At 58.7% G+C, this 15,740-nt stretch overlaps 2 protein-coding genes across 6 annotated transcripts in view; one reads left to right on the forward strand and one right to left on the reverse strand.

The window, feature by feature from the left end:
* PRPF40B (pre-mRNA processing factor 40 homolog B) overlaps positions 1 to 8,508 on the forward strand; it is a 20,245-nt gene extending 11,737 nt beyond the window's left edge. For 2 of the 3 annotated variants that reach the window (XM_040642417.1, XM_040642418.1), the window contains exons 15-25: positions 541 to 674; positions 1,386 to 1,500; positions 1,648 to 1,739; positions 5,843 to 5,959; positions 6,193 to 6,330; positions 6,539 to 6,634; positions 6,835 to 6,921; positions 7,072 to 7,318; positions 7,541 to 7,602; positions 7,716 to 7,859; positions 7,960 to 8,508. In XM_040642417.1, coding sequence (XP_040498351.1) covers positions 541 to 674; positions 1,386 to 1,500; positions 1,648 to 1,739; positions 5,843 to 5,959; positions 6,193 to 6,330; positions 6,539 to 6,634; positions 6,835 to 6,921; positions 7,072 to 7,318; positions 7,541 to 7,602; positions 7,716 to 7,859; positions 7,960 to 8,052 — 1,325 coding nt within the window. In that variant the 3' untranslated portion in view covers positions 8,053 to 8,508. The remainder of the gene's footprint in view (positions 1 to 540; positions 675 to 1,385; positions 1,501 to 1,647; positions 1,740 to 5,842; positions 5,960 to 6,192; positions 6,331 to 6,538; positions 6,635 to 6,834; positions 6,922 to 7,071; positions 7,319 to 7,540; positions 7,603 to 7,715; positions 7,860 to 7,959) is intronic. The other variant, XM_008704745.2, reaches the window with a different exon arrangement.
* Positions 8,509 to 8,787: 279 nt separating this feature from the next.
* Positions 8,788 to 15,740, reverse strand: part of FMNL3 (formin like 3) — a 50,965-nt gene continuing 44,012 nt past the window's right edge. For 2 of the 3 annotated variants that reach the window (XM_040642420.1, XM_008704558.2), the window contains 13 exons: positions 15,461 to 15,740; positions 14,957 to 15,025; positions 14,748 to 14,872; positions 14,346 to 14,548; positions 13,480 to 13,714; positions 13,308 to 13,376; positions 13,124 to 13,204; positions 12,909 to 13,038; positions 12,094 to 12,254; positions 11,513 to 11,614; positions 11,087 to 11,179; positions 10,686 to 10,809; positions 8,788 to 9,735 (listed from right to left, as the gene is read on the reverse strand). In XM_040642420.1, the coding sequence (XP_040498354.1) occupies positions 9,647 to 9,735; positions 10,686 to 10,809; positions 11,087 to 11,179; positions 11,513 to 11,614; positions 12,094 to 12,254; positions 12,909 to 13,038; positions 13,124 to 13,204; positions 13,308 to 13,376; positions 13,480 to 13,714; positions 14,346 to 14,548; positions 14,748 to 14,872; positions 14,957 to 15,025; positions 15,461 to 15,740 (1,761 nt within the window). In that variant the 3' untranslated portion in view covers positions 8,788 to 9,646. Of the gene's footprint in view, positions 9,736 to 10,437; positions 10,555 to 10,685; positions 10,810 to 11,086; positions 11,180 to 11,512; positions 11,615 to 12,093; positions 12,255 to 12,908; positions 13,039 to 13,123; positions 13,205 to 13,307; positions 13,377 to 13,479; positions 13,715 to 14,345; positions 14,549 to 14,747; positions 14,873 to 14,956; positions 15,026 to 15,460 lie in introns of all 3 variants that reach the window. The other variant, XM_040642419.1, reaches the window with a different exon arrangement.

Here is a 15,740-nt window from a genome sequence, read left to right on the forward strand (position 1 = left end):
CCCCCCCCCCCCCACTCCGGGGTCCACTGTTGACCCGGCCATTGTGTGTCCTTGGAGAAGGAGCTCTAGGATAGGTGTCAGAAGGCCGGGAGAGAATGATTTTTCTAACTCCTATGAATATGGTCTTAAATTGTCATGGCCCGTGGGCCTTAACTGGTCGCATGTTGTTACAATGAGCTGTTGTTGGCCTGTAGTCGTTGGCAGTATCAGAAATAGACCCTCTGAACTTTCATCAAAGCCTGATTGATTCCCAGTTCCATAAAACACAAAACTTCAGATCCCGAGATGACCGGTCTCATAGGATTACTTCCAGTAACTGACTTCACAAGAGCTGCCTACTTGCTGATTTTGTTCTCATACGTTAATGAACCCTTCTCCAGAACCACCATTCCAGTCTCCTCTTCCGCAGAGGCCTCTGCTCCCCTTGCGCCCCCACCGTGGGGGACCCCGGCACCTACTGAGGCAGCACCTTTGAACATGGGGGGGTGCTGGGGTCGGCGAGGGTGGCCCACTGGTGCTGAGCCTCCTCCCTGTGCTTAGACATGGACAAGGAAGATGCACTGATCTGCTTCGAGGAGCACATCCGAGCTTTGGAGAGGGAGGAGGAGGAGGAGCGGGAGCGGGCCCGCCTTCGGGAGCGGCGTCAGCAACGCAAGAACCGGGAGGCCTTCCAGGTATCTTTGCTGCCCAAGAACCGGGAGGCCTTCCAGGTATCTTTGCTGCCCGCCGGAGAGGCGCTCAGCTCCACCCGGGCCGTACCCCGCCCTTGCCCATGCCCTGCCTCCTTGCGGCTAGGCCCGCTGTGCCGTGTCTGCCCGGTCCCGTGCAGTGCCTCCTCCACCAGGCTGCCCTGCACCTGTGGCTCTGCCCCTGCTGTGTCCCCTCCCCCGGAGGCCGTGCTCCTCGCGGGAGACTAGATGAATGCACCACCCAGAAGCTGCCAGCAGGGAGCACCCTAAAGGCACAGCCTGGCAGCTCCCAGTTCATTTCCCTTTGGTGGGGAGCCAGATGGGCAGAGCTAGCGTGTCCCACAGCTTGGAGGTGGCAGTGGTGGCGATCGTGGTGGGGGTTCCTTAGCTCTAACACTTCGGGAAGCTGAGAGCAAGCCGCAGGAAGGACATGCTGCAGACAAGTTTCTATTTCTCCGCCTTCTAGTCCGGCTCCTCGTCATGTTTGAGTCTGTCCCTCTCTGTATTTACATTCTCTCCATTTTCACTGCTCTCTGCCTCCCCATTTGTAGCTCTTCATCTCTGCCTCCGTTGCCTGCATTTCCTCAGTCTGGATTGTCCCGGCCTCTCCCTCCCATCCCCTCTCTTCCTCCCCAGTCCCTGGCTCTGCCTCTCTCACTGTCTCACTCTCCCTATAACTGGCCTCTCCCTGCTCAGACCTTCCTGGACGAGCTGCACGAGACAGGGCAGCTGCACTCTATGTCCACCTGGATGGAGCTGTACCCAGCTGTCAGCACTGATGTCCGCTTTGCCAACATGCTGGGCCAGCCGGGTAAGGCAGCCAGGCTTCCCCTTCTCTGGCCTGGCTTCCTGTCCCGCCAGCCTCTCTGCACCCCACTCCCTCGTCCTGTCCTCGACCCCTCCCCCAGGCCTCGGGAAGCTGCCGCCCGCCAGGCCCCCCTCCCTCCCTCCCCCGCAGGCTCCACCCCTCTGGACTTGTTCAAGTTCTATGTGGAGGAGTTGAAGGCACGATTCCATGATGAGAAGAAGATCATTAAGGACATCCTTAAGGTGAGGGAGGCCCGGGGTTGTGGATGGATGCAGACTGGGTGCAGGGCACCTCTCTGGACAGGACTCCCTGATTATGTCCTGTATGGCCAGAGCAGCGTGGCTCTGTTCAGCAGAGATCTGCTGAGATCCCTGACTGCGCACCGGGGACACAGAAATAAGAAAGTTGCAGTTGCTGGCCATAAGGAGCTCATGGCCTAGGAGGAAGATAAACGTGACACTTATTATGGAGGGGGGCAAGTGCTATCGGAGACGAGAATCACCAGAATTGCTCTTTGCACTGCACCTTTAAGAACGAGTAGGTGGAGGAGGCCGGCGTCCCAGGCACAGGGTATTGCAGGAGCAGAGGCGAGGGGTCGGAAAGGCGCGGCAGGTTTGAGGAGCAAGGGCCACAGCTAATCGTAAGCTGGTAGCGCACAGAGATGTTCCTTCTGGCCTGTACAGCGTTTTAGAAAAAGTTCAACTTTGTTGCTAACATTTTTAAATTAGGAGATTGTACAGAAAAATCTAGGTCTTCAGCTTCTCTTAAAAATACGGATTATCTAGCAGCACCGGGCTGGTTTTGCAAGGCATTCAGTGGCCTCAGGGGCATGCCATCCTTAACCTCACGTGCCTGCCACCACTCTGGCGTGGCAGCGAGTTTAGTGGCACCTTGCAGCCACCTTGCTTGTCTTACACTGGAGAGAGAGTTCTCAACGTCCGTGTCCACCAAAGATGGAAGAGTGATTGCTGCACTAAGAGCCTCGTGTTTCAGAAGGAAAAAACAAAGAGAAAGCGTGTTCGTTGGTGGAAGTGAAGAACACGCAAAGGCGCTGGGGAGGCAGTTCGCGCAGCAGTTAGGAACAGCGGTGCAGAGGCAGACTGCCTGGGACACGAGTCCAGCTTAACCGCTTACTAATTGTGTGACCTTCGGCAGACTGTTTAACCTTTCTGAGCCTCAGTTTCCTCATCTGAAAAATGGGGGATTTTCCACCGACGCATACCTGATCACCAAGGGCAGTGACTTGGCACCTGGGGCAGAAGGGTCTGAGAATAGAGCTAGGAACGTGGCTGCACACGCAGCGTTTCTCTGAAGTCCTGAGTTTTGCTTCCAGACGCAGGTGTTGTATCTTCATACCGTATTACTTCGCTGTTTAATACAAACATAACGTTTTAAAAGTCCTTACCATTAGGTAACACATGCCCTATTGTCCTGTGGCTTCCTGCTTCGCTGGGACCCGACGGCCCAGTCTGGAAGGAGAGCCCTAGGTGTAAAATACCTTGAATGCTAACATAAGAAGTTTGCGTTTTTATCTTGTAAGTAATGGGCAGCCAGGGAACGGTATGGTCGGAGGATGTCTTGGAAGAGCCACGGGGTCCGAGTGCAGAGTAGCGCCTCTCAGACTGAGTGCTTGCGTCCTTAGGGATCGGTGGGGGAGAGACAGTATTTGAAGCCTCGGGACACTGAAAAGTCACAGTGGCCGGTGATTCGAGCAGATTTGGCGCTTGAGCCGTCCTCTTCTGGCTCACCCGCAGGCTCTCTCCCTGCTGTTAGGGCCCTTTGGTAGAAAAGTCGGAGCAGTACAGGACTGGGGTACGGTTAGCGGTGCGGGAGCTGGTGTGGGTGGTGAATGAGCTCGGCAGAGGCAGCAGGGACAGCAGATGAGGGAGAGCTGTAGTGCTCCAGCTGTGTTTTTCTGAGGACCCCCCTCCCCTTGGGTTTCCTCAGGGGTGCCTTGGGACAAGAAAGAGGGACAGTTGATGCTCCTTCCTCTAGTTTTAAGTATAGCAGTTTTTCTTTTATATGTTGAGGCTCTACATAAGATTTTTGTGAAAAAAATGTTTCTGCTGTTAAAAAAAGAAGTTTAAAAGCAGGAGGGTGGAGTCACTCAGAAGTCGAGTGGATAGATTTTTTGCGTGTGACATGGAGGGCAAGGAAGGGGGAGGTTGAAGTTGGCGGAGGTGGGACGATGGTACCATTAGTGAGGACTCAGCAGAACAGGGCTGGAGAAAATAGGAATTCCATTTGGGGAACTAGTCTCGAAAGTAACCTGGGGCGGGGAGGAAAAGAGCAAAGACCATATTTTAAATAGGATGATCGCGTAAAGTATAAATATCGAATCCCAGGAGAGCTACATTTCATTGGATGCTTACATCTTTGCCACAGAGTGGCTGGTCCTGCTGACGGGCCCTGTAGGAGTCCCGTCCTTGCTGTGTCCTGTCTGTCCACACCTCCTGAGAAAGAAGCTTCTTTAGAGAGTTCCCTTACCTCTTCTCCTTTTGGGGCTCCTGCGTACAGAAGGCCGATGAGCCCAGGAGTCCCCGTGGCCATCCACTAGGCAGACAGACTGTGAGGGCACCTCTCACCCCACGGGATAATGCAGAGAGCCTTGGAACAGCTGGAGGCCAGAAGATCTGGGCCTGGGAGATCCATGGGAGTGGAGACGGATGGCTCACAGGGAATGAATTCTCTTGGGGTCCACTGAATTTGAAGTTTCCGTGAAACATCCAGTCTGTTATGGGTCTGAAAATCAGGAGGGATGGAGGGGCCGGGGTTGCTAGGGACAGTCCAGATTGCAAAGACCCAAGTGCTGTTCTCAGGGGAACAAGCACAGGCAAGAGAGGCAGTAAAAGAGGTCAGAGAGACAAGACGGTGGTCGTCGAAGGGAGCAGCACACGTACAAGGATCAGTCAAGTGAGGACCGAGAAGGGGCCCCTGGAAGTTGTCTCTGAGGACATGAGCGCTTTTAGAAAGCAGTGTCTGTAAAGAGGGTAGAGGGGGTGCAGCGCAGACCTTGGAGTCAGGTAACGCCTGGCGGTATGTTGGTTGAGACCTCTGCAAGTCATACAACGTCTGAGCCTCAGTTTCCTCATGTGTAGAATAGGGATAATTTATGTGCATGGTTGTGGGCAGTGCTAATATTTGTAAAGTGCCTGGCTTATAGTAGGTTCACGAAACGTTGATTTGTTTTCCGTGTGCTGCATTTAAAGATTTTGAACCAAAGGGAAGGCAGCACAGGTTGTTAGCTTGAGGAAGGTGAGAGCAGGGTGGACAGGAGTGAGGGATGTGAGCTTGATGGAAGCAGCCAGTGGAGAGGTGGGATTGAAGCTTTCACTCCCCTGAGAGAGACTGGGATGTTTGAGAGGGGCTGGAGCGTGGGTTGAGGAAATGCTCTCGAAATGGACAAGAGCACGCTCTGCCGTGGGTGGAAGGCCGCCACAAGTTAGTGCTGTGCGGTGGGCGGAGGAGGGGACCGGGCCTGGGCCTCCACTGACGCACACTCCAGCGGCTCCACTTTTCACCGGGTCGACTTGGGCGCAGTGAGATAACTCTCCTAAGCCTCTGCTTCATGGAGGTGTTGGGAGGCATAGATGAGAAGCTTGGAGTCTGGCCCAGGTGCTTCGAGAAGGGGAGGTATTTTTAATAGTGTTCTGGAGTTGCACACCTGATGGCCTGGAATTCCCCTGAGGACTGAGTGATCTGTGTGGGGGTAGTGCTGCAAACTATGGGCTTCAGTGTTGGAAGGACCTGGGGTAGAGTTAGCTGTGGGACCGGGGGCAAGTGCTCTAGTTTCTCTAAACCTTGGTTTCTCCTTCCACATAAACTCAGGAGGCCAGGACCTATGGTTAAATTTCGATACTGAGGATTAAAAGAGATAAGGTGTGTGAAGCACTCAGCACAGTACCTGGCAGCATAGTAAGCACCCAAGAAATAAGCCAAAGGATGGGACCGACAGATGTTGACAGAATGCAAGGAAAGTTCCTGAGCAGCAGGAGGGCCCATGTGGGGCCCAGCCTTAAGCCGAAGGAACAAAGAATGACTTGTGAGAAAGGCAGGCATCAGTCAGCAGACAGGGCGCACGCACACCGCACACCGTGCTCCCCTCCCCATGGGATCCGGTGCCCCCTCCGCTCCCTGTGACATCCAGACCAAGGGCAGGCGTGGGAGGCTTAGTCATCACGTGGTGAGGACTTGGACAGCAGAAGTACGTCGGAGTGCAGTGGGTCTCTTCTGGGGGCTGGGGGACTTCTAGCGCATCCTGTAGTCTGACCCCTGCCTGTGCCGGAGGCCGGCTTCAGGCTTCGGCCCGTGGTGGCCCCTGCTTCATGCGCCGCTGTGCCCACAGGACCGGGGCTTCTGCGTGGAGGTGAACACAGCCTTTGAGGACTTCGCCCACGTCATAAGCTTTGACAAGAGGGCTGCTGCGCTGGACGCAGGCAACATCAAGCTGACCTTCAACAGTGTGAGGGGCCGGGCGGGGCGGGGCCAGCGCTCTGTTCTCGAACTCATCCCTGTGCCTTGTTCCATTCCTTCTCACTCACTGCCCGGGTGTGACTGTACCCCCACCCCCGCCTCCGTTCAGTGGGTGGCGGCCGGAGCCCAGCCCCCAGCCTCCCATGTCCTGCAGTATGCCTGCGTGGGGCCTGGGCGCCCCCCCTCCTGGGTGACCCTGCTCTGCCCTCTTTCTGTCCTCAGCTGCTGGAGAAAGCAGAGGCGCGGGAGAGAGAGCGGGAGAAGGAGGAGGCGCGAAGGATGCGGCGCAGGGAGGCTGCCTTCCGAAGCATGCTGAGGCAGGCCGTGCCTGCCCTGGAGCTGGGCACTGCCTGGGAAGAGGTCAGCGCTGCAGCCTGGCACCAAACACCACCCCCTCGGTCCTGAGGGCAGCGGTGCTTCTCCACCACTGGGGGCCCGCCCCAGTCGTAGCACAGCTCGCGGCCAGCTTCGGCTCCCTTCCTTCCTCTGCCCCAGCCCTGCCCTGTGCTCATGGCGGTGTCCGTGCCTTGCCGGGGCTGGTCTCATCAGCAGTGCTCTCCCGTTCAAGGTCCGTGAGCGCTTTGTGTGCGACTCAGCCTTTGAGCAGATCACCCTGGAGTCGGAGCGGATCCGGCTCTTCCGGGAGTTCCTGCAGGTACTGGAGGTGAGGCAGAGCTTCTGACCCTGCGCGTCCGTCCCAGGCTCATGAACACCCGGTCGGCCTCAGCAGAGACCCCAGTGGCCTCCTACCCCTGGGGCTCTCCTTTCCCTCGCTTGAGAGGAGGCAAAGCCAGATTTTCGGTGCAGGGTGCTTCCTTCGGCTAGCCCTGGCGCCTTCCTCACCCTTCCCTCTGCCCCTACCAGACTGAATGCCAGCACCTCCACACCAAAGGCCGAAAACACGGCAGAAAGGGCAAGAAGCACCATCGAAAGCGTTCCCACTCGCCCTCAGTGAGTTGGTGGGCAGAAGGGATGTCGGGGGGAGGCTGGATTGTCTTGGGGAAATAGGAGCCGCTTTTCTTGTTTTTTTCCCTACGTCACCTCCCCTTGGAGTGAGATTTGAAACTTCCTTTGGCCCTGGATCCTCCTCTCTGTCCCCAGTTCCCAGACTTGAGGGCTTCTGGAGGCCAGAGAACCTGTGCGCTGACATGTGTCTGCCGGTCTGCCCAGGGCTCTGAGTCGGAAGAGGAGGAGCTGCCCCCACCGTCTCTCCGACCCCCCAAGCGGAGAAGGCGGAACCCCTCGGAGTCAGGCTCCGAGCCCTCTTCCTCACTTGATTCGGTTGAAAGTGGGGGTGCTGCCCTTGGAGGACGGGGCTCCCCATCCGCTCGCCTTCTCCTTGGATCAGGTGAGCAGTTGGGAGTTGGAGCAGTTGCCTCGGCGCCCTGAGGGTGGAGTGGATCGGGAGGTCTGCGCCCATCACAGTGGGGAGAACTGGGAGAAGGAAGGGAAACTGCACGGACAGAGGCGTCCTCAGCTAGCTCCCTGTCTAAGGAACGAGGACTGCGGCCAAGAAAGCAGTGAGCCCTCCCTCCTCCTGTGGGACTTACTGGGCATTTTCTATCTCCAGATCATGGCCTTCGGAAAGCCAAGAAACCAAAAAAGAAGACTAAGAAGAGAAGACACAAGTCGGTGCGTAGAGAAGGGACTTCTACCCAGGGTCCTGCTATGTTGAGAGAGCTCTTCAGCCGCCTCCCGGGCTGTCCTTCACAGGAACTGAGCAGGCGGACTCTGGGCTCTTACAGAACAGTCCTGAGAGCGAGACAGACCCTGAGGAGAAAGCTGGCAAGGAGAGTGATGAGAAAGAACCAGAACAGGACAAGGACAGGGAGCTCCGGCGGGCAGAACTCCCTAACCGCTCCCCGGGTTTTGGAATCAAGAAGGAGAAGGTGAGAGGCAGGCGCCTGACCCCAGCCCAGTCAGCACCCTCTCCAGGCCTCCGTGGCCCTCGGGGGAGGCTGTGTGTGAGCTGTGCCTTTGCTCCACCAGACGGGCTGGGACACGTCGGAAAGTGAGCTGAGCGAGGGGGAGCTGGAAAGGCGGCGGCGGACACTTCTGCAGCAGCTGGATGACCACCAGTGACCCGACGAGCTGCTCTGCCTCGGGTCTGTGTGAGGCCGTGGGTCCTAGGTCGCCCTCACTCTCTGCACTAGACTCCTTTCTTAGTCTGGTCTGTGTCCACCTTTCCTCAAGTAAGCCCACCCCCGGCACGCCACGGCTGGCACCTGCCCAGGTTGCTCGTGGTCTTCAAGGGTCCTCCACTTCCCAGGCAACTAGCGCAGTCCTCGCCCTCAGCCCCAGACCGGAGATGGGGATGCCATGCGGAGCAGGTGGTGCCAGTAGAGAAAATGTGAGAAGGGGCCTCTAGGGAAGAATGACAGGTTGGTGACAGGCGGGGTCCTTACCCTCTAGCATCAGTGCCTGCTCCTGCCTGCCTGGGCCCTCGGGCTCCACCACTCCTTCCTTCAGCCCCTGGACCCAGTGTATGTGTGTTTTGTTTTGTTTTGTTTTTGTTTTTTAAATAATATTTATAACATGGCCAGTGGCTCTTTTATCATCTCCATGTCCTGCGGGGCGCGCTGGGGACTGGGCAGGTGCACGCGTGGCCAGCAGAGAGCACCAGGGTCTCGTGGCAGGCCAGTCTCCCTTTGTGTGGTTGGAGCTCGCCCAGCCCGGTTCCCCTTCCCCAGGCTTTTGCGCTCACCTCCCCCATGCAGACGGCAGCTCCATGTGGCCTCCTTTCTGTCCCCATGGTTCGGGTCAGGCTAAAGGGCCACCTGACAACCCCCCCCCCGAAAGAGGAAACAGAGTCAGGCCTGGTGCTTCAAGCCTTTGTTGAGAGAAGGGAGGTCTGGGATTTATGTACACAAGAGAAGGGAGGTGGTCCATGTACAGAAAGAAGTGGGTCCCTGTGTTCCCCTCCAGGGGCTGAGGAGAAACTGGCAGGAGACTGAGAAAATAGTCAGCTAGGACTGCCATGCCCCCTGTCCCCTGCCAAAAAAAAAACCCTAGTTGTGGAAAGGAGGTGAGGGTGCTGATGGCACACCCTTTCTCTAGCAGTCCAGGGGAAACCTCTCCCCCTCCGCCCACCCAACGAGAACAGAGTCAGCCTAGAGTGGAAAGGGCCAAGGGCAGTAAGCGTGGCATCTCTCCTCTCCCCTTATCACCAGGGCACAGCTGGGTGGGGACCAGGCTTAGGTGGGCCTTGCTCCTGGTAAAAGGTGTTCTGAGACTGGTAGGGTCCTGGGGCCCCCTAAGTCTGGATACTTCCACACCATAGCTGACCATAGACCTGCGAGAAGGAAGGGGAAAAAAGGGGTATTTGCTTTCTCCTCTCATCCCTCTGGCCTAGTGATAGAGGGGGCTGTGGGCCCCTGCATAGGCTAAAGCTAGAAGTGATTTTTCCCAGCTCTGAGCTGACCCTTGGTGACCTTTCAGTCAGGAAATGAATTTGAAGACCCTGGGGCCAAAGTGCAGTACTGGAGGCATCGGGGAAGTGCCAGGCCCCAAAAGACCCAGTGCCCCCAGTGACGTCAGGCATGTGCAGCTTTGAGAGCTGGGGTGGACACTGGGTTGAGAGCAGCATAGCCCTGTGCTGCGCCCTCAGCCAATTCCAGGGCTCCAGGTCCACAGGTTGGAGAGTTGAAGTGCTTCTGCCTTCGGGGGGGGGGGTGTCTTAGTGGGGGCCTGGAGCCCGAGGGGGGCCGTTGGGCGGGGCAGCACTCCTGGCTTGGTGGCGAACGACAATGGGCTGGCGGTGGAGGCCTGTGGGGAAGACAAAGGCCTGTGAACAGGCAAGGAGGCTGGGCCAGGCCCACCCTCTGTCGGAATAGCCCCTTGAGGGGCAGCCCCATGGGCAGGGCCAAAGAAGAGCCCATCGTGAGGCCAAGGAGGGAGAAGCTTTAAGAGAGGCTAGAGGGGATGGTCAGGGAGATTGCTGGGGCTCTGCATTTTCAGAGGACCAGGTGGTGGTGACAGGAGGCCACTGGGCAGTGGCAGAGACGAAGTAGACTCGGCAATAGCCAGAAGCTGGGGAGAGACCCCAGGGAGACAGTATCAGGAAACCGGCCAAGGGACATCCGATGCCCCAGGGCAGAAGCTACTGCCAGAGCTCTTATGGGGGCGGGGGACAAGTCACAAAGGATACCCGGGCCCAGGAATGGAGCCTCAGTGTCAGCACCGAGAGGTGGTGGCCTGGTCCTGCCTGCTCTGCAAACGCCCTACCCCTTGGGTCTTAGTAGAAGCCAGGACAGCATTAGTGGGAGACACCACTTCCCTGAAGGCACATGCAAGGGGCTAAGCCATGCTTCTCAGAGCATGGGGCATGCAAGTAGAGAAGGGTGTACCCCCATCCCTGTGAGGCTGCCAGAGGATGGTTCCAAGTCATGCAGGGGAGGAGGTGCCTGTGGGCCCAGCAGGAGTCCTGTGAGGTGGGCATGCAGAGGGGGCAGCTGTGGTGCCCGGTACCTGTCAAGAGCCCCAGCCTTGGGGGTTAACAGTTTGACTCATCATGGTGGGCTGCATCGCAGAAGAAGCGTGAGCCCCGCTTGGCAGTACGGGCCGTGAAAGGGACACTCTTCAACACTGTGGCCCAGGAAAGAGACACAGTGGTCAGGCCTCCTGGGGATGGGGTGGGAGGAGGGCCCGAAGGGGTAGGGTTGGAGTTTGGGAGCTGGGCCTAGAGGCCAGGCCCAAGGGAGGGACAAGGGCCCCACCTGTAATGATGTCCTCAATGGTACCATCCTTCCCCTCATAAACAGGCCGATGCTCCTTGGCCTGGCGTCTCCTCAACTCTGCAATTAGCTCCTGCTGTTGCCACTTGTTCCGCTGAGATGGGGTCTAGGGCCGAGCAATGAAGGGGAAGGGAGTCCTCACTAACCTACCGTGGGGCTGGTTCCTGCCCCAGGACGCAGTCTGAGGGTGCCCTTGATCGCACACAGCAGCCCACCCTCGATCGTCACCTAGGAATCCCCTCCCAAAGCCCCTCTCCCCATCCCTTTGGACTCCAGCCTCGGACCCTCTGGGTGGTCTCTGGGCTCCAGTTTTCCATCTCTGAGTTCTCTCTCCACCCCCTCCTAATCCTCTGCTCCAGGCCCCAGCTCTTGGTCCCACCCACCTTGGCATCCAGTTTCTTGGCTTCCTGAGCCAGCTGCTTCTCCCGCATTACCTCCTCCTGCTTCTTCCTAGCTTCGTTCTCTTGTTCTGCTTCCTAAGACCGGGCGGGGGGTGGGGGGTGAGGCTCACACAGGCCGCAAGGGGAGGGGCTGACACTGAGGGTGGAGAATGGGTGGCAGTGGGACCAGCAACCCCAGGTGGCCACCCTCTGGAGGGGCACTTCCTGCCCTGAACAATGACAGGAAGGGCCTGGGCCCCCACCCTGCCCACCAGTCCACAGCTGAGAGGCCTGTGGCCAGCTTCCATTGCTCCCTCCCAGGACTCCGAGGAGGAGACAGAAAAGGCCCAGACTTGGAGCCCAGCCCTCCCTCCCCCTACCAGTCTTCTCTCAGCCAGACTCCTTTTTAAAATCCCCTCTTCTGCTCACCTTGTAAGAACGAATGAATCGGACAAATACTGGGAAGAATACAGAAGGGGGTGTGGTCTTGGGACTCTCGCCGAAGTAGCGCACGACTGCGTTATAGGCTTCCTGGGGAGGGGTGGGCGGGAGGCGTCAGGCTGGCAGAGGAGGACAAGCCCGGCTCCCCAGCAGGGACAGGAGGCCCACAGAAAACAGTGCTTGGGGCCGAAGGGGGCAAATTAGCACCCCTGTGGGATGGAAGAGAACCTGGGGCTCCCACAGCTCCTTAGACTATGTCCCCAGAAGCAGCTGCTGGCCACCCCCAAAGCCCCCTCTCCCCCACATACAGCCAGCCAACCATGTGGTAAAAGTTCTTTGGTCCAGGGGCGCCTGGGCGGCACAGTTAAGCTCAGATTGTGATCTTGGGGTCTACGTAAGACTCCCTCTCCCTCTCCCTCTGCCCCCTCCCTGCATGCACTTGCTCTCTCTCTCTCAAATAAATCTTAAAAAAAAAAAAGTGCTTTCATCCAAGAACCAGAATAAAGCCCATCTGGAGGGGCAAGTGCCTTGGCCCTGGCTGCTCCCACCCGCCCCCACCCTTTGCCCACCTCGGCCGTCTTGGCGTCACGCTGGAGCTTGTCCAGTTTGCCTTCATTGGTGCTGAGGAAGTTCCGAAGGACGCTGTTGTCATGGATGCCGCATTCCCGCCGAATCAGCTCCATGCCCCGGCCCAGCTCCTTTACGTCTAGCAGCACGTTCTCCAGGGACACTGTGGTTACCAGAACCTGGGCTGAGGCCTGCTCGGGGGCCGACATGCCCACCTCCCAGCCCAGGGCTGCACAGAACTTGGCCCTCCCCCTCCGCAGGGGCTCCCTCAGCTGCTCATGCCCCTGCCACCCGAGCCACCCGGGGGACGCAGAGAAGCACACACCCAGCGAACGGGGCTCCCACAGAGGTAAGGAAAAGGAATGGGGGCTGTGAGCTCATGACCCCAAATGCAAGGTAGCACAGAAGACAAGCCAGAGAGACTGCTGGTCTCCAAAATGGAGCTGCCTGCGGCCTGGGGCAGAAATACCAGCTGCCTTATGGCTGTGGGGGCTTTATGGTTTTTCTAAGCCCTTCGCGTACATCACAGAGAAAGTCTCCAGGGCCAGCCCGAGGCAGTTGGGAGTGAAGAGCCACTGTGGCTGCTCTGCCTGACCCCGCGGCGCCCGGGTGGGAAGGGCTGGGGCAGGCCGGTGCTGCAGGAAGGCTCCCTCTGCGGTGGCCCCTACGCATGGCCCCAGCGGAAAGCTTTGAAGTGGCCAGAAAGGAGATAACAAAAGCCAGAAACGAAGGGACCCAAGTGTTCCCTCTCCCAAGCTTCCTGGGATTGTCCTGGGCTAGCCACGAGGGCCGGCTCGCCGGGCCAGGCTCCGCTCACCTGCCGCGGCCTTCTCCACGAAGTGCAGCTCGTGCCAGAAGTTGGCCAGGTCTGGGTATTTCTCCTTCACCGTCAAGGCGATGAAATGCAGCAGGGTCATCTTCCTGTCAGTGGACTTGGTGTCCAGCAGCTGGGAGAGGGGGGCCGGGGGTGGTGAGGGAGGGCCGAACTCCATGACTCAGGCTTCCCGGCCCCAGGCTGCCCCCCCGTCTTACCAGATCCAGGCTCTGCAGCTTGAAGCCGTACACAGCCCCTCGCTTGCTGCTGTTCATGTAGTTCCCCAGGGCCAGGATGATCTAGCCAAAAGACGCACGGGAGGAGGTGAGGCCGGGCCCGGCGGGCTCCTTCCTCCACCCGGGCCCAGGCCCACGGGCGCCCGCATCCGCGACCTCTCCGCACCTCCAGCATCTGCTTCAGCTTCTGCGAGGACTTGACAGAGGCAGAGGCGGCAATGATGGCGTTGAGTTGCTGGAAGGCAAGACGCAGAGCCGCTCAGCCCCGGCCGGGATGGGGCGGAGCCAGCCTGACGGGGCGGGCGGGGCGGGGGAGCAGGTGCAGGCCGAGGCCGTACCGGCGTGAGCATCTGCAGGTTGTCCTGGAAGTTGCCCAGGAAGGCCATGCCGGCCATGCGCTGGGTCAGCCGCTCCACCTTGCTGAAGAGCAGCATGAAGCGGTCCTCGGCCGCCAGCTCGTCCAGAGGCTGCCGCTCCCGCTCGTACTGCCGCAGCAGCTTGACCTCGGCCTCCGTGGGCAGGAAGCGCATCAGGCACTCCACGAAGTCCACGGGCAGCGTCTGCAGGTCAAACCTGTGTAGGGGAAGGAGCCACCTCAGGTCTTGCATCGGCTGTTATCCGTCATCCCTTGGTTCTCCAGCTTCTAGAAGGACTGAGGATGGGGTCTGCCCATTGCCTTCTCTATCAGAGCATGAGGAACAATCCTAGGGGAACATTCCACAGCTTGTCTTAAAGCCCTTCAGTGTCTTCCCTCTACCCCTAGGGAGAACTCTTAATACCCGATCATCGTGCTTCTCCCTCCAGACACTGAAGTGGACTTCATACACTTCCTCAGGCCAGGTCGCAGGTGAGACCTCCCCTCTTCCGGGAAGCTATCCCTGATCACCCAGCTCAGCTACCTGGCCTGCTCTGTTCCCCCAAAGCTGCCTATACCTCCACCACCTTAGCCCTTACCACCCAGAGCTACCGGACTGCTCCCCCTAGACTGGCAGCAACTCGAGCGAAGGTTTGGGCTGATCCCCAGCACCTCCCACAGTGCCTGGCACACAGCACAGATGCATTAAGTTCTGGCCAAACCAGTGGCTGACTGAGGGGTATGAGATAGCTCTGTCGATGCCCTCGAATCCAGGGAAGGCCAGGATCCTAGGTGGAGAACCGGGTTGCCAACTGACTGGGACCAGGGCGAGGTGAGCGGGAGCCTCACGTGTGGATGGCCCTGCAGATCTCCTCGGCCGAGCGGCCAGCCTTGCGGAGGGTGATGGCTAGGTTCTTGGCACGATTGGCTTCCAACAGGGTCACCTTGCTGGCGGCCTTTTGCGCTGTCTTGTTCTTAGAGCAGATGAGGTCAAGGGCAGGGCCCTGGGCTTTCGTCTTGAACAGTTCCTCAAACTTGTCCAGGTCTAGGTCCTGGCAGGGGTTGACGAGAAGGGAAAAAGCGGTGGCCTGTCCTACTAGAAGACCCCTGGCAGCATGCCCAGCATCTGTTCAGCTCTGGCGCATGGATGCCTGAGTCTGAGGGCGTTTGCAAGGCCAGGAGATCTGGCTAAAAGCACGATCCGGTCCCCGCGCCCTCAACCCCACCCCTAAGGGTTCCAGGCCCCACTACCTCCAAGATCTTCTCATCGTCAAGTTCACTGAAGACGGTGCCGCTGATCTGGTTGGGTTTCAGTGCCGTCCAGTTGAAGACAGGCAGCCGGAACTTGGTCTTGATAGGTTTCTTGATACGAATGGCTAATTTGGAAGGAAGATCAGTGAGGCGCCGAAGCTAAGGACACTCTCCCTCCGTCCCACTAGCCCTGCTCTGGGGGCACTCACCGGACAGGCCTACTGTCAACACCACAGAGGGAGCAGCGCCAGGGAGAGGTGGGGCTGGGGGACACTTGTCTGGGGGAAAAGAAATGCCACGGTGACCCAGGGCCCAAAGACTCTTCAGAGATCCCTTCCCTGATGCCACCCCACCTGTCCACGAAGCGTCTTGGGGAAAGCGGATGTGTGAACTCCCTGCCCTTCCGGCTCCCAGGGGCCCTAACTCTGGTGGGGCAGGTCTCATTGGCGTCTGGCCCACTGTCTCCTGCTCTGGTCTAAGCCCTCCCCGTGGCCGTCCTCAGAGGAATCAGGAGCAGCACCTTTATGGACCCTTAAAACAGACCCACGTCTGCTCTTAGATACCCCTTCCCCAGTAACCTGAGCCTCCCTCAGATTCTCGCCCTCCGCCAACGCTTGCCCACCTGACTTCACATCCTTCCACTCACGTCCCTGGCTTCCCCCTAAGGGAGGCACTGCTCACTGGGGTTTCGGGGTGGCCACGGTCCTCCTCACCTGGTAACGGGGGTGGGGGCGGGGGCAGGGGAGGAGCTGGCGGTGGAGGCAGGGGCAGGGCCTCCTCGGGCGGTGGGGCTGGAGCCAGGAGGTCCAGGTCGGAGGGCAGCATGCCCTCACTCAGCTCTGCAGGGCCTATCCGGGCCAGGGCCTCGCTGCCCACTGACTCCAGGCCCCGCGCCCCAGGCTCCAAGTGGCATCGGCGCTGGAAGGCCTCTTCCTTCTCTTTAATGAGCCGCCGCAGCGTGTGTACCTGGTGGCTCGTGTTCTCGTAAGTCTC

Source organism: Ursus maritimus, unplaced genomic scaffold (genome assembly GCF_017311325.1).
Source record: "Ursus maritimus isolate PB19 unplaced genomic scaffold, ASM1731132v1 scaffold_26, whole genome shotgun sequence".
Classification (NCBI taxonomy): domain Eukaryota; kingdom Metazoa; phylum Chordata; class Mammalia; order Carnivora; family Ursidae; genus Ursus; species Ursus maritimus.